The sequence below is a fragment of the Sphaerodactylus townsendi genome, linkage group LG06 (genome assembly GCF_021028975.2).
Source record: "Sphaerodactylus townsendi isolate TG3544 linkage group LG06, MPM_Stown_v2.3, whole genome shotgun sequence".
Lineage (NCBI taxonomy): Eukaryota > Metazoa > Chordata > Lepidosauria > Squamata > Sphaerodactylidae > Sphaerodactylus > Sphaerodactylus townsendi.
The window spans coordinates 45,442,551-45,461,481 of NC_059430.1; the positions used below are offsets into that span (position 1 = coordinate 45,442,551).

General features: G+C 42.6%; 1 protein-coding gene across 19 annotated transcripts in view; it reads left to right on the top strand.

Moving 5' to 3' along the window:
- Positions 1–18,931, top strand: part of ANKS1B (ankyrin repeat and sterile alpha motif domain containing 1B) — a 462,906-nt gene that overhangs the window by 272,147 nt on the left and 171,828 nt on the right. For 18 of the 19 annotated variants that reach the window (XM_048500513.1, XM_048500514.1, XM_048500506.1 and 15 more), the window contains one exon: positions 12,954–13,106. The exons of the other annotated variant lie outside the window; for it this stretch is intronic. In XM_048500513.1, coding sequence (XP_048356470.1) covers positions 12,954–13,106 — 153 coding nt within the window. The remainder of the gene's footprint in view (positions 1–12,953; positions 13,107–18,931) is intronic. 19 annotated transcript variants of the gene reach the window in all.

Sequence of the window (18,931 nt, forward strand, 5' to 3'; positions counted from 1 at the left end):
TATCTTCTAAGGGATTCAATTAGGCTTCCTTCACACCTTCTTCTCTTTTTGTAATGCGTTCTAGAATCATATCATTGCCACATAAAGCAGCTGGGTTTGGAGATCTGCACAGTGAGTTCCTTCGAAATCTTCATGTTAATGTCATCATTGTCATTATGCTGGATTTGAATAGTACAAATATTCTTTGATATGCTTTTTTTGTTATCATCTTTGACCTTGCCACTGCCTTAGTTCTTCCAGTTTTGTCTCTGCTGACTTTCTTTGCAATAATTGAAGATAACAATAATTCTCCAACAATTCATCTTCTGTCAATGTAATGATTTAAAATGTTGTGTGTGTGTGTTTCTTTAAAATGACAGGTAAGTTGTAGAGGGAAGGGGGATGAGAAAGTGAGGTGATGGGCTGATACTGGAGACAGTTTGTGAAGGGTTTTGTACAGAAAGGGAGAGAGAGTCCATCAGTTTGACTTTGTTCTAAATTGAGAGTAGGAAGATGCTGAAGTAAACAGTGTGATGTTGACTGCCTAGAAAACAGATTTCTGACTGGAGTCCATCCTAGTGTTATTTGGAGTGCAGAACTGGCCAAAGAAATAGGTAGAAAACATTAGGAGACTAGAAATGGAGTCAAATGCTTATAAGATCTCAGAAATGTAAAGGAATGAGAAAGTGGATTGATGTGAAGTGAAAGTCACCTCAGCAGAAGTTATCACCTCAGATTGTTTTGTTCTTGGAAATTATTTTTGTAACTTTTAAACTAAAGAAATTATATATATAAAATTTTAATTTCTTTAATTTAACCGGGAATTCCACACTAGTAACTTTCTCAGGACCATATAGCCCTTTGAAACTGCTTTGATGCTTGGACATGCTACTTTAGGAGAAATTAAAAAGGGGATTGAAATCAAATTCCTGGTGGTGACAATACACACATATGGAAAGAAAGTATTAAGTAAACAGTGTTTTGCACATGTAATGTTTGTTCCCAAACAGGAAGAGACTGATAATCGCAGTAAGGTTCTATGAGATAAATTTGGTAAATAGCATTAGGTTTAAGGCATTAGGTTTTTTACTGTTAGTCTGTAAGAAATTAAAGCAACCTCATCTATCTTCTATCATCCCTTGCTTGTTACAAAACTAACATTGTGCGTTTGCTTTCCTAATTTTGTCCGTTCATATTTATAATGCTTCAGTATCTTCTTCCTTGGTTCTATTATATGCCTACTCTATTTCTTGCAAACTTTTGTAGTAATGTCCAGATCATCATAGCTGTATGAAATTATGATCTGCCTTTTCAAATGTTTCATATTTTGATCTGCCTTGGGTGTCCTTGAACACAAAGATGGGATATAAATAAATGAATAACATTAATAAAATATGTAACTCAACAGATACAGTTTATGGGCTATGGGTCAGTGGTGGAGCATCTGTTTGGTATGCAGAAGGTCCTAGGTTCAATCCCTGCCATCTCTGGTTAAAAGGATTGGGTAGTAGGTGATGTGAAAAACACCTGTCTGAGACCCTGGAGAGATGCTGCCAGTCTGAGTGTATTAACATTGATGCTCCAGTGAACTAATTCAGTTTAAGGTAGCTTCATATTCAGGCCAGTCAGTAATCTATGGCATGGATCCAGAAGTAATTTCTGCTCAGCAGACTGAGACTTATGTTCTTCCCTATTCATCCTGGAACAAAAGATGTTGCTCCTGGAAGGCAAGGAACAGCATGGGGGTGTCAGAGACCTGTAGCAGGAAGGGAAATTGCTGAAACCCCTGCTCTATTTGTAGAAATCTTCTGCTGAATCCAAGCCTTCATGTCTATGTACCCCAATCTATTATAATTCTGATATTTAATAGTGATGACATAGTATTGGCCCTATAGCAAAGAAACAGATAAAACCTGAGCAGTGCATTGACAGTTACTTGGCATGAGCAGTCCAATCTCTGCTTTATGATCAAAGATGACAACTTTACACCTCTGTATGAAATATGTCTTATTAAATTTTGTATTCACTGTCTTCATTGAAGTCCCAAATCGAACCATAGTGTCTTATATCCACTATTTCTGTTTCCCTTGAGAAAAGCAACAAACCAAAACCCAAGATCATGATGTTCTAGCCATCTGTCAATAATTTAAAATGATAGCACCATTTATTTTGGCAAACACTATACCAGTATACTGCTGTAGCCTCTATCTGAACAGGTTCTCTGGGGGTAATTCAAGAACAGACCTTGCTAGACAGTTTGCATTAAAACAAAAATATCTTTAATTCAAAAGCCCTCTGACATACAATAGAACAAAGATGTATATAGCCAAACAGACTGGTGTAAGAGCAACAGGAAACTTACAATATGTAATCTGATTAATAAATTCAGGTCAGCAATTGGTATTGCTTGCAAACAACTTTGTGCTGAGCAGAATTCAGCTTCTCTAGTCTGCCACATGCTAGATTCTTTTGATGCATTCTTTGAGAAAGCAAGAAAGAAAGAGAAAGCAAGAAAGCAAGAAAGCAAGAAAGAAAGAAAGAAAGAAAGAAAGAAAGAAAGAAAGAAAGAAAGAAAGAAAGAAAGAAAGAAAGAAAGAAAGAAAGAAAGAAAGAAAGAAAGAACTGGACACAGCAGAAGCCAGACTACAATCTTGGCTGGAAAAATAGAGCCTTGTAGTAATGCTGTGGTTGCCATCCTATTCATGCCTATTTTACCCCCACCCCACCCCAGTCTTAGGAATTAATGTTTCACATGCATATTTTTCAGTCTCTCTTCTCTCCACTTACTCAGTGGGCCAGCTTCTTGCCTGCCAGGCTACTCAGCTGGAGCACTGCTGCTGCCTGCCTGAAGCAATGGGGTGGGGGGAGACAGTGGCAGCTCCTCTCCTGCCTTCCCAGCTGAGGGGGAGATGATGGTGGTGGTTCCTCCTCCTTTGCCTGTTGTTCTGCCCCTCCATCTGCCTGCTTCATGGTCCATGTACCCATCTTCCCTGGCCAGTCTCTTACCAACCCAAACAGCTAAAGTTGCCCGGGGGGGGGGGGGGGGAGCAGCGGCTTCTCTAGTTCTGCCCACTGACCCAACCATATCCCCATTCCTCTTCTCTTCCATCTATTTGCTTGACCCCATCTGTACTGTCCCTGTCTCCTCTGTTTTGGGGGATTTAAACCACCTCCATCTCTCCACCAGTTTAGAGATTGATTGAGATTTTTCTGCTAGCCAAGGGGAGGGGGTTGTCCAGTTTTAAAGAAAAAATCCTTTCTTTCCACAGGTTTAACTATCTGCAAATGGAGCCATGTTGGCTATTAGATATACTAATATTATACATTATGTCTAGAATAATATATATTCCTCGTTTTTAAGCTGAGAAAAAAACCATCAAAACTATTTGGAAAAGGAAAAAAGGAAATGGTGCCTTCCTTGGTACACAGCATTTTATTTTCTGAAAACAGTTTCTGTCTTGGTCTACAAAACATTTCTTCTGGGAACACCCAAACTTACCATCTTTTATATTTTTATTTTCTCAAAAGAAGAGAAGAGTTTGGATTTATATCCCGCTTTCCTCAACCATAAAAAGTCTCAACCATAAAAAGTGGCTTACAAATTCCTTGCCTTTTTCTTCCCATAACAGACAACTTGTGAGGTAGGAAGGGCTGAGAGATTTCTGAGAGAACTGATTAGCCAAACAGGCTTCATGTGTAGAAGTGGGTAAACAAACCCAGTTCTCGAGATTAGAATCCACTGCTCTTAACCACTACACCACTCTGGCTCTTAATCACTACACCAAGCTGTGTCAAGCATTTAAGGATTTTCTTTTCTCTGATAGAATCATAGAATCATAGAGTTGGAAGAGACCCCAAGGGCCATCAAATCTAACCCCCTGCAGTGTAGCCTGTTCAGCCCTGCCTGGGACAGACCCTCCTGTTGGTCTGCCTGCCTGCCAGCCAAGCAGAAGTCCACCGGGTGAGCTGCCGCCTGCTGACACTGGGAAGGAGTGAGAGTCCTTCCCCACCCATCCCATTGGAAACACCTGCAGGGGGTGGGGCCTGGCAGCTACAACAGGAGCTCCACCATTAGCCCAAGGCAGCCAGCCTGTTCAGCCCTGCCTGGGACAGACCCTCCTGTTGGTCTGCCTGCCTGCCAGCCAAGCAGAAGTCCACCGGGTGAGCTGCCGCCTGCTGCCACTGGGAAGGAGTGAGAGTCCTTCCCCACCCACCCCATTGGAAACACCTGCAGGGGGTGGGGCCTGGCAGCTACAACAGGAGCTCCACCAGCAGCCCAAGGCAGCCAGCCTGTTCAGCCCTGCCTGGGACAGACCCTCCTGTTGGTCTGCCTGCCTGCCAGCCAAGCAGAAGTCCACCGGGTGAGCTGCCGCCTGCTGCCACTGGGAAGGAGTGAGAGTCCTTCCCCACCCACCCCATTGGAAACACCTGCAGGGGTGGGGCCTGGCAGCTACAACAGGAGTTCCACCAGCAGCCCAAGGCAGCCAGCCGGTTCAGCCCTGCCTGGGACAGATCCTCCTGTTGGTCTGCCTGCCTGCCAGCCAAGCAGAGGTCCACCTGGATTAGTTTCGACTGGCTGGGCTGGATTTACTACTTGGCGGGGTCAGGCTTTTTGGGTAGAGGGAGGTTGGCAGAGTCATGGGGGCACCGATTCTGGGGCTGGGGATCCCTGTGTTGATGGGACGGGGTAGATATTGCGGTAGGCGGCGGCCATATGATAGAAGGCGCATGAGATATGGCTATGCTCGTTCGCCTTCTGACCTCCGACCTATCCCGAGAAACGATGGTGGCGGGGATCAGGGACACCCTCCTTCGTCTTTGGTGTTGATTAATGCCAGGTCCATCAACAATAAGACCATAGTACTCCAATACTTTCTTGGAGCCCAGCAGGTGGACCTGGCATGTGTCACCGAAACCTGGGTGCTCGAAGGTGAGACCGTCGCCTTGGGCGAAGTCGCGCCACCCGGTTTCACGTGCCTCCACCAATCACGAACTCAGGGCCGGGGGGATGGCGTGGCTCTGTTCATCCACGAGTCTATTCCCTTCAGGGCAGTCCCCGTCCCAGAGATCACCGGCATGGAATGTGTCGGCCTGGAGTGGTTGGCCTTGGAGAGGTTGGCCGTTCTTCTGGTATACCGGTCGCCTACCGCACCAGGAAACGGTCTGCCACGGCTGCTGGAGGTGGTGTCGGATTGGGCGTTGCGGTTCCCCAGACTTATTGTCTTGGGCGACTTCAACGTCCACGTCGATGTCACCTCATGTACGGCGGCCGCGGACCTAGTGTCATCCATGGCGACGCTAGGCCTCTCCTTAGTAAATTCTGGTCCCACTCACGAGGCCGGGCACATGCTGGATTTGGTCTTCGGGTCGGGGATAAACTTGGTCGTATCCTCTATTGATAGAGTGCCATGGTCCGACCATTATGCCTTGAAGGTCCGGATGGACTTGCCGCATTCCCACCCTGCTCTAGGCGACGGGCTGATTTACGCCCGCCCGCGGAGACTCATGGATCCACTTGGTTTCCTGAATGCTCTGCGGGACCCTGAACCTGCCGGCACACTCGATGAGCAGGTGGAGGACTGGAATTCCCGGCTTTCTGATGCCATCGAAGTTGTTGCTCCCCGGCATCCTCTACGCCCCCGTTCTCGACGCGCTCCATAGTATACGGAGGAGCTGCGCCGTATGAAACGGGGGCTTAGACGTCTAGAGTGAGTGTGGAGGAAATCTCGTGACGAGGCTGCGCGGACATCTTATAGGACATTTATGAAAGCCTATGAGATGGCGACGAAGGAGGCGAAGAGGGCCTTCTTCTCCTCCTCTCTCGCATCCGCTAGCTCCCGCCCAGCACAATTGTTTCGTATAATTCGGTCATTGACCTCCTTATCGGAGAGTTCTTCAAATCCTCAATTGAGTATTAGCTGTGAGGCATTTATGAGCTTTTTTGCGGACAAGGTCGCGTCGCTCCGCCATGACCTTCCACCCACGTTGGCTACAATTAGTGAACTGGAGACTCCCTTGCCGTCTTCAGGCCCTTGTTTGGCCCAGTTTTCCCTGCTCTCTGAAGCCGCTGTTGACAGAACCTTAGCTGCTGTTAGACCTACTACCTGTCCTCTGGATCCGTGCCCGTCCTGGCTTGTGAAAACCTGCCGGGCGGAGTTACGACCCCATCTGTTGAGTATAATCAATGGCTCCCTTGAGCAAGGAGTCTTCCCGGATGGGTTGAAGGAGGCAGTGGTCCACCCACTCTTAAAAAGACCTTCATTAGATCCAAGGGATCTGGCCAATTACCGCCCCGTCTCGAATCTTTCGTTTCTGGGGAAGGTAATTGAGAGAGTGGTGTTGGAGCAGCTTCAAGGTTTCCTGGATGACGCATCGGCTTTCGACCCCTTCCAGTCCGGCTTCCGTGCTGGGCATGGGACGGAGACTGTTCTCGTCGCCGTCACAGACACACTCCATATTCAGCTTGACCAAGGCGGATTGGCGCTGCTGGTATTGCTAGACCTTACCACAGCGTTTGATGTGGTCGACCATGACCTTTTGACCCACCGCCTGGCCGCCTCCGGAGTACGGGGCACTGTCCTTCAGTGGATTGTCTCGTTTCTCCGGGGTCGGAATCAGCAAGTGAGGTGCGGGGATCAGGCCTCCCGAAAGTGCCCGCTTCAGTGCGGTGTACCCCAGGGGGCATTATTATCCCCGCTGCTATTTAACATCTACATGCGACCCCTTGCTCAGCTGGTATGGAGTTTTGGGCTGATCTGTCATCAATATGCAGATGACACTCAGCTCATTCTGTTGATGGAGGGGGGAGCAGCCGCCGCCCCTGCGGCTCTACAGCATTGTATGGAGGCGGTTGCTGGTTGGTTGCGACAGAGCAGGTTAAAACTGAATCCATCAAAGACGGAGATCCTCTGGCTTGGCTGCGAAGGGGGAGGTGGGACTTTTCAGCCGCCGGTGTGGGAGGGGGCCATATTGGCGCCGACCCCCTCCGTGCGCAACCTGAAGTCCACCTGGATTCGTCTCTCTCAATGGAGACCCAGGTGGCCCATATAACCCGGGTTGCCTTTTTCCATCTTCGCCAGGCCTGGCGGCTGGCCCCCTTCCTCTCCCAAGCGGATCTAGCCACAGTGATCCATGCAACGGTCATCTCCAGATTAGACTATTGTAACTCGCTCTACGCGGGCCTTCCTGGCGTTTGATCCGAGAGACTAAAACTGGTGCAGCATGCGGGCGCGCATGTGATTTGCTCACAGGCAGCGCCACCTGGGAACACATCCAGCCTGTGCTGCGTCAGCTGCATTGGCTCCCAGTAGAGTTCCGGATCATCTTCAAGGTGTTGGTGTTGATCTTTAAGGCCTTACGCGGCCTGGGACCATTGTATCTTCGAGACCGCATCACCCCATATGTCCCTGTACGGCCTCTTCGATCAGTTGAGGCCAACCTACTTGTGGTCCCTGGCCCCTCGGTGATGCGGCTGGCCTCCACACGGGCCAGGGCCTTCACGGCTCTGGCCCCGGCCTGGTGGAACGCTCTTCCTCCAACTGTCCGGGCCCTGCGGGACCTTGGTGAGTTCCGCAGGGCCTGTAAGACGGAGCTGTTCCGCCGGGCCTTTGGAGGAACCGGCCGCTGATGGTGCCTCCCCCTTTCATGGCCCTCTGCCTCATGGCCCTCTACATCTGGGACCTGCCATTCCTCCCTCTTGGGGAGAGGATTTCAAATACGGAGCAGCTAGATGCCATTTATATTTATTATTGTATTTTTATTGTATTATATTTATTATTGTATTTTTATTGTATTTTATTGTATTGTATTTATAAGATTTAGCTTTTACTGTTTTATCGCAGCTTTTAAAGATTTTGCCATTTTATTATGTTTATTGTTGTACACCGCCCGGAGCCCCTCGGGGATAGGGCGGTATAAAAATCTAATAAATAAATAAATAAACACATAATAAAAGCACTCCTGACAGATGGCCAGATGCATTATAGGTGTTTTTATTCCTCAACAAAAATAAAGAGGAATTTAGCAAGTGAAAGAGAAAAAGCGTTTATAATACGGTCGAGAAAGATTGATGTAACATGTTCAAATATACATATACAATTGTTGTTCTGGAATATTTCTAATTCCTGACACACTTCAAAATGAATAGTACTATTTCTTTTAATTTTACCCAGCAATCTACTCTACACATTTAAACTAATGTCTGTGGCCCCTTCCGCACACGCAAAATAATGTGTTTCCAAACCACTTTCACAACTGTTTGCAAGTGGATTTTGCCATTCTGCACAGCTTCAAAGAGCACTGAAAGCACTTTGAAAGTGGATTATTCTGCGTGTGTGGAATGAGCCTGAATTTCTTCTTTTTCTTACTCACTTTCCATAACCATCATAACTACAATTTAAGGAATTTGCTCTGCATCCTGCCCAGCTAGTTTGATGGACAACAAAGTAAAATTCTCCATTTATTTTATATGCAAATCTATTCATTCTTTCCATCTGCATCTTCTGAACCTTTATCTAAAGACTCCTGCAGTCTCTCCCTCTATTTTCCTTTTGCTTCATTATTCATTTCTACTTTTCTAGCCTTTTACTTCATCGCCATCTGCTATTTCTTCAGTATTAGGAAGAACAATTGTTCTGCTAAAACAAATTCACCAATACTCTCCCATTCATTTGTCATATCCAAATGTCCTGCTTTTCCATAACTTTAATATCCTTTTTCAGTATAGTAAATCTCTGAGAAATGAACCTGAATCAATTGTCTTCTCCAGCATTTCATTCTGGTTTTCAACTTCTTTCATCTGTTCTCTTAATTCTGTGATGATCTGGCATGTTCCTTGTGCTTAACATTTTCTCAATACATAATGCTTTGCACATGATTTAAATACAATATTTCCTCCATGAAAAGTGAGCTCACACAGTGGACAGACATTTTAAACAGAAGTTGTATTCTTCTGCATGGTTGTTGTAACAGGCCTTAACCTTGGAATTGTCAAAGTTTTCTGTCATGCACATCTTTCCATGTTAATCACATATATTTTTGCATACCCAGGTGTCAGCAGTTTTCCTATTTTTACCAAATAGGCATGAAGGGGCATATATACACTTCACCGTCCAAGTGAACAGGATAGAGGGGAATGAATATTATGTGACCTGAGATTTTGGACTGAAATAAAAAGTAACAGAGCTCCCTAGCAGGCTTAGAAAGGAAACACAGGCTATAATAGCTGAAATTATTTCAGGTAGTTTATTGAGAAGAACCAGAGTTACAGGCAAGCATTCACAACAATATTACAGTGCACTGCAGCTTAAAAATCCCACACAGCCTGTCAATGCTGGTACCTGCTTCTGGCACCCACTCAGTAGTTACCCCCACAGAGCAGTGCGTACTTCAGAAAAAGAGAACAAGAAGTGAGAAGAGGTGAAAAGGGAGACAAACAGAAAAGGAAATATTGCCTATCTTTTTCTGTATCAAAAAATCATAAAGCAACCTTTTGAGGATGGGGAGAAATCAAACTGGCAATCCAGAGATGAACATGTGGAACAAGGCAGATGGCTGATCTCAGGGCACACAGATAGGAGGCAAGCAAGTTCATGTGATGGTTCATGGGCTGTTTGGTATTGGAAAGGGAGCATAATTATAGATATCAAGTACAATGGAAAACAAAGGTCAATTTTTGAGAACTTGCCAGTAGACAGGGAAGTTTGAGAAGAAGATTGGAAGTAGCATTCTGATTAGCACAAGGAGTGCAAGAACAAAGTAAACACATGCTGTTCTTGAGTTCAAGGGAAAAGAAGAGTTGAAGCAAGAAACAGACTTGACTGGTTCATGTGAAGGAAAAAGCTGGTGTTTCAAGTAATCTCTAATATGAAGTGAACCCAGTCTTCACCACGATTTTAGCTCTGAGAACTTGTGAATCAAAATATACAGTATAATAGTCATGATGCCACTGCCATGCTGCATTAGTTTTGCTCCATAGGGCTGTTCTAAAGGTACTGCATATCTTAGCTGTTTCTTCCACAAGCTAACCATTGTTTCAGAGAGCTCAGATTCAGTCACGCAGAGTGACTTGTCTAAACCTTACATTTCTTTTTCCAGGCCATATCCATTACTGCATACATATTTCTGTAAAATCTTGAAAAGTATTCCAGACCTAGCAAAGATAGTCAAGAAAGGTTGGGAGTGCTGCCAGCAAAGAGGCATATCTATGAAGTCCTCTATGTCCCCTTCCCTAAGTTATACTTCTTCCCTCCTTTATCAATATTCTTTTAATTGTGTCATTCTGTCCTGCCAGGGACGTTAGTATTTATTTTGACATTGAGGAACAAAGATCTTTGTCCGAAATAATTTCATTAGCCTCTATACCTTAATGGTTTATACATGATGAATATATTTCTGAAACTTTGGGTTTTAAATGTGAATATATACATGTTGCATTATTTTAGATGATGCTGTTTGGTTACTTCAGTGCTGGAATAACTCTACCTACATTTATATCCAACAGCTAGTACAGTAGCCCTTTCAGTACATGTACATATTCACATTTAAAACCCAAAGTTGGTAGATAACAAGCATTTTTAAAAATTACATTCTTTGTAAAGGGGTTCCTTTGTAAAGGGGTTCCATTGTCTCTGATTCTTCACTGGAAACTTCAGTATCTTTGGAGGAGTAAATTTTCTGCTCATGAAGGAATAGTACCTCAATTATAAACGATGCCAACTTCATATCTTTTCCAAGCACCAAATAGAGTCTGGTTACAAGGACAGGGAGCATTTGCCAAGGCAGAGAGAAAGATTTAATGGTTAAATCATGGAAACCATAAGCAGATTTAAAACAAATACCACACAAGGACCCCAATGGTAAATGTTATATGCAAAAATGTATGCTTACATTGGCCCTCATCTTTTTATTTATTTAATGCATTTGTACCCTACTTTTATCTCCAATGGGAAACTAAAGTGACTACAACATTTTTTCCCAGGAGGCATGCATGAGGTGTACATCCATAGGTCTGCAGGAAACAGAAGGGGAGGATGTGGTGCGGGGAGAGGAATGACAGGGGAAAATGAGAATTTGTTTAAGTTTCTTTCTCTTTCTCACAATACTAAAACCAGGGGGCATACATTGAAAATGCTGGGGGGAAGAATTAGGACTAATAAAAGGAAACATTTCTTCATGATTGGTGTTTGGAATATGCTGCCACAGGAGGTGGTGATGGCCACTAACCTGCATAACTTTAAAAGGGGCTTGGACAGATTTATGGAGAAGTCAGTGTATGGCTACCAGTCTTGATCCTCCTTGATCTGAGATTGCAAATGCCTTAGCAGACCAGGTGTTTGGGAGCAGCAGCAGCCGAAGGCCATTGCTTTCACATCCTGCATTTGAGCTCCCAAAGGTATCTGGTGGGCCACTGCGAGGAACAGAGTGCTGGACTAGATGGGGTCTGATCCAGCAGGCTCTTTCTTATGTTCTTATGTTCTTTAGGTTAGGCCGTTAGGGGGTGCTTGTTAGTGAGGAAAATTCTGCCTTTCAGGGCCTTAAGAGACAAATATAACTAGACTAGGTTGTACATCATAGATGATGTACTGGACTAGTCTGAGCTGCAAGCTGTAGGTGACAACAAGGCTTTTTCTGGGTATTAATGTGGCTTTGTCAATCTAATTGTTATTGTAATCCCAAAATGCCTGTTGATAGGGTTCCCCTCTCTTCGGCAGGGTGACTTATCGATAGCAATTTGAAGTCTAGACGTCTGTCACCAGGGATGCAGTGGCATCAGTTATAGCATGTCTCTTTGCACTGGAAGTGACATCATCATGTTTCCAGTGTCATGTGAATGCTCTGGTATTAGGGCAAAAACTGTCTGGTAAAATTTCTGCCCAAGTACCAGAGTATCCCCATGTTGCTAGTGACATACTGATGTAACTTCTGATGTGTGCTAGAAGTGACATTGCTGTGTCACCAGCAACAGATGCCTAGATCCTCAGTTCACTGCCAGTAAGTTCCTCATGTACCCTCCACAAGTTGACAGGTGTATCTGGCAACCCTCCCTGTTGAAAATACTTCAGGTGAAAGTTCCTGCCCGAGGAACTGGAGGGATTAGAGTAAATATGGTTGTAATTTTTGTCTGGAGATAAGGAATTGTTTAGCATGTTTTGAGTGGTAGCTGGAAGCATGTGCATTCTGTGGGTTTCCAGTGGTACTTTTGTATCTACCATGTACAGTGATGTCCAGAAAATGTACCTTATGTGTTTCACCCCAGTATCAACTTGAGCATGGACCACTCTGCACAACAGATTCATGACCTCATAATATATGAATTTGACATAGATAGATGAGCTGAAGTTTCCATAAATGCCTGTTATCTACAGTTTGAAATACCAACCCACTAAAATTTGGCAAGAAACAAACTTTAGTTAACCTTTCTGAAGTTCAGTAATGACATTAAAAGTCTGGACCTTTACTTTTTCAAAGCACTGTTAGCAGTTTTACTTCAATTTTTTTTTTACAGATACAGGATATAGTACAGTATAATACAGCTTGTTGTAACCTGCCCAGAGCCCTTTGGGGATTGGGCAGGATATAAATCAGATAGATAGATAGATAGATAGATAGATAGATAGATAGATAGATAGATAGATAGATAGATAGATAGATAGATAGATAGATAGATAGATAGATAGATAGATAGATAGATAGATAGATAGATAGATAGATAGATAGATAATACTTGAAAAACTTGGAGGTCAATCATGGAATGTGTTGCAAAGGGGTTGTATGTGCTGCCTGTTGATGTGATCTCAATTAGTTAATGATCTGAAGTGAAAACTGCACTTAGAGCACTATAGGGTTTTTACAGCACTGTCCTCCTTCAAAAATGGTGCGGAAAAGGGTTTTATTTTCTTGTATTTTTTGTTTTAAACTAACAAAATTATGCATAACAATAAAGTCTGAAATTACATGGCATGTTTATATTGCAGATGAAACAAATAGGCATTGATGGCTACCATCCCACCTCTGTAGCAGAGTGGCTAGATTCACTGGAACTGGGTGACTACATCAAACCCTTTCTGATAAATGGTTATACGTCGATGGACCTTGTGAAAAAAATCTGGGATATTGAATTAATTAATGTAAGTTAATCCATTTATGCCTTTTATAAGCATCGCCGTTTTAATTCTAAAATAGTGTGAAGTGAAATAAAGAGATTTCCATACATGTCAATCCACCTAATTTATGTTTGCTGGGAAAAGAGTAATGTTCAGATGCTCAACACCCCATCCCCCCAATATCTCCATGCTGGGATTTTCCTAATGAAATAGTTCTTACGCTATGTACCTTTGACCTATGTACCTTTGATATAGACACACTTTTTTGTATCCTAATTTGAAAGCTGTGTGCTGCCTTTTAAAAATAAAAACAGAGAGAACTGTAAAGAACAAACCAAATATTTCATCAGATTTAATATTTACATGCTGTATTGAATAATGTATCTACCTTGATTTCTTCTTCTTTATTTCTCAAATCAATTTCAGAATGTTCTTAATGTGTAGGAAGTATAGTGGCCCAAACTTTCCTCCTTTATATTTCTTCATAAATTATACACTTATTAACTTTTCTCAAGTGCATACATTTATAATCTGAATTAGGAAATGGACAGTTTGCTAATACTCAAGTGAAACAGTTTTTACTTAGACAAGAAATAATATCTCAAATAATATTTATATCAGGGCCATAAATGATAATATCCATGAATGGATCTTCCCAGCATTTTTAGAAGGTAAACTGCAGCTGGCAGAAACATCCCTTAAGACCATGAGCCACAGGGAAAGGATTTACTTTTCCATTTCCAGCTGGTTTTCAAAACCAGCTCTGTTGGCCCTAGTAGGGGAAAAGGACAGGCAAAGGGAAGGCATTTTTCTGTGCCAAGACCTAAAGTAACAAGGTAAGGAAGCTGATTTAAATTTAAAAATATCACCTAAAGGATGTCTTCTTTGGTGGCTAGGATTTGAATCAGGGCTCTCTGCAATTTGTCTTTTAAAAAACGCTGAGTATAACTGAAGAACTGTTCTCACACCAATACCAGTGCTTGGGATTGACTGCCAAGAAAATCAGGAGTAAGTGTAGAAAAACCCACAGATTTCTCCAGTGGTTCATTTAGCTTGGCCCTAATATTACAGGTGTACCAGTTCTTAGTGCAAACCTAGTGAGCTGTTGAATAATATTTTCTGATTTGCTTGGTTTGGTATGAAACATACACACTTTTTAAATGATACTAGCTTGGGGTCCAAAGCAGTGTTTCCATAGAGCATGATTGTCTTTCCTATCCTGCCATAGCCTAAGATGCTGCCTGAAATCCTACTTCTGACAGTCCTCTCACCCCCAGGAGTAGCATTTCAGGGCTAATTTCAGGGTATAGCTTAAGGGGCAGGCAAGAAAGTTATGCTGCATGTTGTTTATGTGAACCTATGTGGCCCTTTCTGTGCAGCACAATTAAAACGTCTTGGGGAAGTTAAAAAAACAGCATTTTGGGGAAGAACTCCACACAAGTTTCTCCTTAAAATGTTTTCAGAATGTTTTATTTCAGCTCAACCTGGGTTTTTAAAAAAAACACTAAATTAGTGATCTTTATAACCTCAAGATGGGGTCAAAATGAGTTCTCCTTAATATGCGAAGAGTAGCCCGTATTATTTCCCCCATCTAAGTGTGGGCCTACCCCTGCAGCTTGTGCCTACCATTTTCTGCAGTCAGAAGCCACCATGGCAGTTGAAGTTCCTCTGGGACGTATCCCCTGCAGGCAACGCAGCTGGCTACCTTTTCTGAGTTTTAAGTACATGAATGAACTCAGCATTCATTTTCCTGTTTTTTTAAAAAAGGTTAGGAGAGTTCCTTCATGGCAGGGGGTTGTACTTGATGGCCCTTGTGGTTTCTTCCAACTCTATGATTCTATGAATTATCATCGAAGCTTTGAGTACTTGATATGAGAATCCCTGCCAATTCTCATATCGAGTATTCAAAGCTTTGAAGATACCACTCCTAAAACAAACAAAAAAAACCCCTGGGAAAATGACACCCTGCTGAGATTGGCAGCGAATACTGAGTTCATTCATGTACTTAAAGCTCAAAAAGGGTGGCCAACCACAACGACTGCAGGGGAAACATCCCAGGGGAACTTCAATAAAATGGTGGGAACCATGAAGGCTTTTGGATGCAGAAAATGGCAGGCATGTACTGCAGGGGTAGCTAAACACTCAGCCAGGGAAAATAACATGGGTTGCTCTCCACAAACAACTCACTTTGACCCCATCTTAGGAAAAAAAGTGCATCCAACAATTTTTGTCCATGCTGTTCAGAAAAAAAGGGGAGGAGCTTTTTAAAAGACATCTCCATGACATCTTATTATGGTTGTGCAGAAAGAACCATTGTCAGAAGTGTGCTGCTCCTTGAGCCCATGTGAGAAAACCAGACTGTAAATAATGTAAATAAATTAAAAACATTCCCTTTAAATCCAGGAAAAACCCTCAATAATAAAATGTGTCTTTGAACATCTTTACAGGATGACTATTCAGTTCTGTCCTTGTAGAAAACTTTGTGGTTATGTCAATAGCTGTTACTCAATTTCTCTCTGTTCACTGTTGCTCTAAGTATTCCAATGTATGACTCAAGGCCCTAAGAGAGGTGACATTTTTTGAAACCAGTAAATTATATAAAAGTTCTAGAAATCCATACTTTGCTTGATTTTTTTCTCCATCAAGAACTTCTCTAATACAATGGCTGTTCTGTTCCTTATATTCTCATAAGCCTATGAAAAGGTAGAAACAAGTTATTTCAGCTGTTTCTGCTGCCCTAAATACTTATATTTCATAGTAAAAATATTGTTTTCCTGTTAGAATTCAGAATTAGTTCCTTTTCAGTTATTTCAAATACAAAATTAGTTCCTGTTCAGTTATTTCATATCTAAAATAATGGTTGAAATTAGTCATCCACATTTAATAAGATTTAGTCAGTCATATAATTTATTGCAAGAGTTAATGAGATGTTCGATGAGTGCAGAACTGTTCATATAATAACACAATAAATGGTAGAAGACCACATTCCTAACGTTGATATGATGTGGAATGTCTGAACAGAGTCCGATGTGCATACTGTGATATGTATATAAGCCTTGTAGGTTCAGTTGGGTACTCTGCCTTCAGTAGGGTTTGAATCATGTAAAAGAATACAAAGACACATATAGTGTCACTGTTTAGACCTTCATTGAACATATAGAGGTCAGAGGCGGGCCCTGCTGCTATGATCATTGTTGTTGCTTGAACAGGACTTAGGTTGTGAAAAAATATCCAAAGCTTGAAGTCTTCAATCCACTATAGCCTGGTGACAAATGGAGGATAATATTTCCATCTCTGGGTGGGAAAATATTTGGAGATTTGGGGAGTGGAGCCCGAGGAGGGCAGGGTTTGGGCAGGACTGTGATGGGATATATTCCATAGTATCTATCTACCAAAGTGACCATTATGCCCAGGTGAACCTGTCACTTGGAGATCATTGTAATAATGTGAGATCTCCAGCTACATGGAGTTTGGCAACCATAAAGGAGGAGAACCATGTTGCTCAGTGCTTCCTCTGTATAACTGTTCTTGGTTAGAGTATATTGCTTTTAAACATATTACAATGATATTAATTACCTCATTGAATATGTAAATGAAGAGCATTATCTAAGTTATAGGTTTGGATTCCCTGTACCTGTTAACTAGGTCTTTATTTGCTTAAAACACATTAAAAACTGAACAAACTCTGGCTGTTTCCGCACAGCCAGAGTAGAGGGGCTGCATCGGCATGAACCGTGTAGAGTGGCTGCATCACAAAAATGGCCCCACTGGCTGCGCATTTGGCGGAGCAGGCTCTGCACGGCCCCGCAGCATCCCAAATGCCTCCTTACCTCCTCCTGGCTTCGGTCGCTTTGTGGAGGCAAGGGGACACGCCCCCATGGCCAGAGTGACCGCTGCAGGGACAGAAACCAGGAGGCATGTCCGCTGGCCTCCACAGAGCAACGGAAGCCAGAAGGAGGTAAGAAGGCATTTGCAGCTGGCGCAGGGACAACTCTGCCTTCCACCTGCTGCCGTTCGCACGGCAGCAGGTGGAAGACACTGCTTTTGAAAAACCTCACTCCCCAAGTGAGGTTCAAAAGTGGCGTTTTTGCGTCACTTGGGCAGCAGGAGCATGGTGCTGCTGCGATGCAGCAACGTCTGCTGTGCGAACACGCCCCAGAGGCGGTGTTGTTACCGTCCCTAGGGCACTGTTGTTGGGCTGTGCAGAAACAGCCTCAGTTGCAGTTGAATCAGAACTAAAACCTAGTCTCCCAAAGTTAATGATTTGACTCCCATCAGTAAGTAGTCTGCCAGCTACTCTTGATCTTAGACAAAAGGCTGAGAAGCAATAGGGTACTAACTAATACATGAGATCCTGGACTCTGCATCTGTGATGACTGAAAGCTCCGTTTTCCTCACATGAAAGTTGTTCAAAATTACTACTGCTTTACTGTAATACAGTAAAGTAATAATTAAGCCAATGTCAGAGCAGCATGATGCTGAACTGGATATATATTTCCTCTCCCCTTGCCCACTAATCCCTTTTGAAACACAAAAGACTCTCCCAGAATAATCTTTGAGCTATTGTTGCATTATTGAAGAATTTTATTGAATTCTTACATAGACTTCATTTGTTTCACACAGGACTTTTATTTCTGTCCTTTAGAACCTTTAATGTTCTTATAATTTAAAAGGAACAGCCAGCAAATTGCCTTCAGAGATAACCACATGTCACTCAGAGTGTGATATTTTCTATTTTTGCTGTCGACACACTTGCGGTCTCTTTTTTTTTCATATCCGCAAGTCTCAATCACATTCAGACTTACTGCTGTCCCTGCTCAATTGACTGATTTCAAGGGTGAGATCATTACAGTCAGGTATAGAAAAATGGGCACCACCATTAACCAATGCATAGACTGACAGGGCAGAACATTCAAACTGCAAATATTTTCACATTGTACTTTTCAAAAGATGAATCCAATGCATTCATGTATAAATAATTCAAACATATATAAAACACTTCAAATCTTTAAATACAATTCTCCTGGTAAAGAAGCAGAATCAAATACTTAGAATACAATTGATGTTTGTGGTGGATAGAGAATAAGGAGGCTGTTCACACACATATGTGCACTGCTCCCAATTACATTTTCATTATGTTGCTAAGGAACTGAATATAGCTGTTATCTTGACATAGTTTTCTTGATGAGGCTGAGCAGCAAATATGAGATATGGATTTGTATTATAGTTTATAGGATAGATAGTGTTGCTGCATCATATGAAATTGATTTTGAGAAAGCTGTTGTGGTGATAATAAAAAAGACAAATCCCAGGTGTTTATTTTGACTTTGCTTCCTGAGTACATCATCAGCTGATACAAACTGAAGGGAAGATTGATTGGAATTATGTACTTTTTCTTCTAGTTTACCCTACATCTTGATGAAGTTCATGTTAATCTTTCATCAGTCCTTGAACATTTTTAATTGACTTATGTTTGCTTGCTGTTTGTTGTGGGTTGTTGTTATTGCTGCTATGTTTTGTATGTGCTGTGCAAAGCAAATTATGCTTGTTGCTCCAGGAACATGTCAAATAATGCAATATGGAAATACATTACATTTTTGGATTCTCTTGTTAGATTGTTTGACCCTTGAGTTTTCAACATATATTTGTGGTTTGCTACTGCTCTTCTGGGCCTGTATCTGATTCACATGCATTTTCCTTAGTCCATAAAACCTTTCAAAATAGCCTACTCTATTTCTAATTGAAGGCTGTTATTCTGTATGAGCCATAGCAATTTTTACAAATCTTCTGCGCTGTCATCCCTCCCACTATATCTTGGTTTTTTCAGTGTGACTGATTGTCAAAGGAAA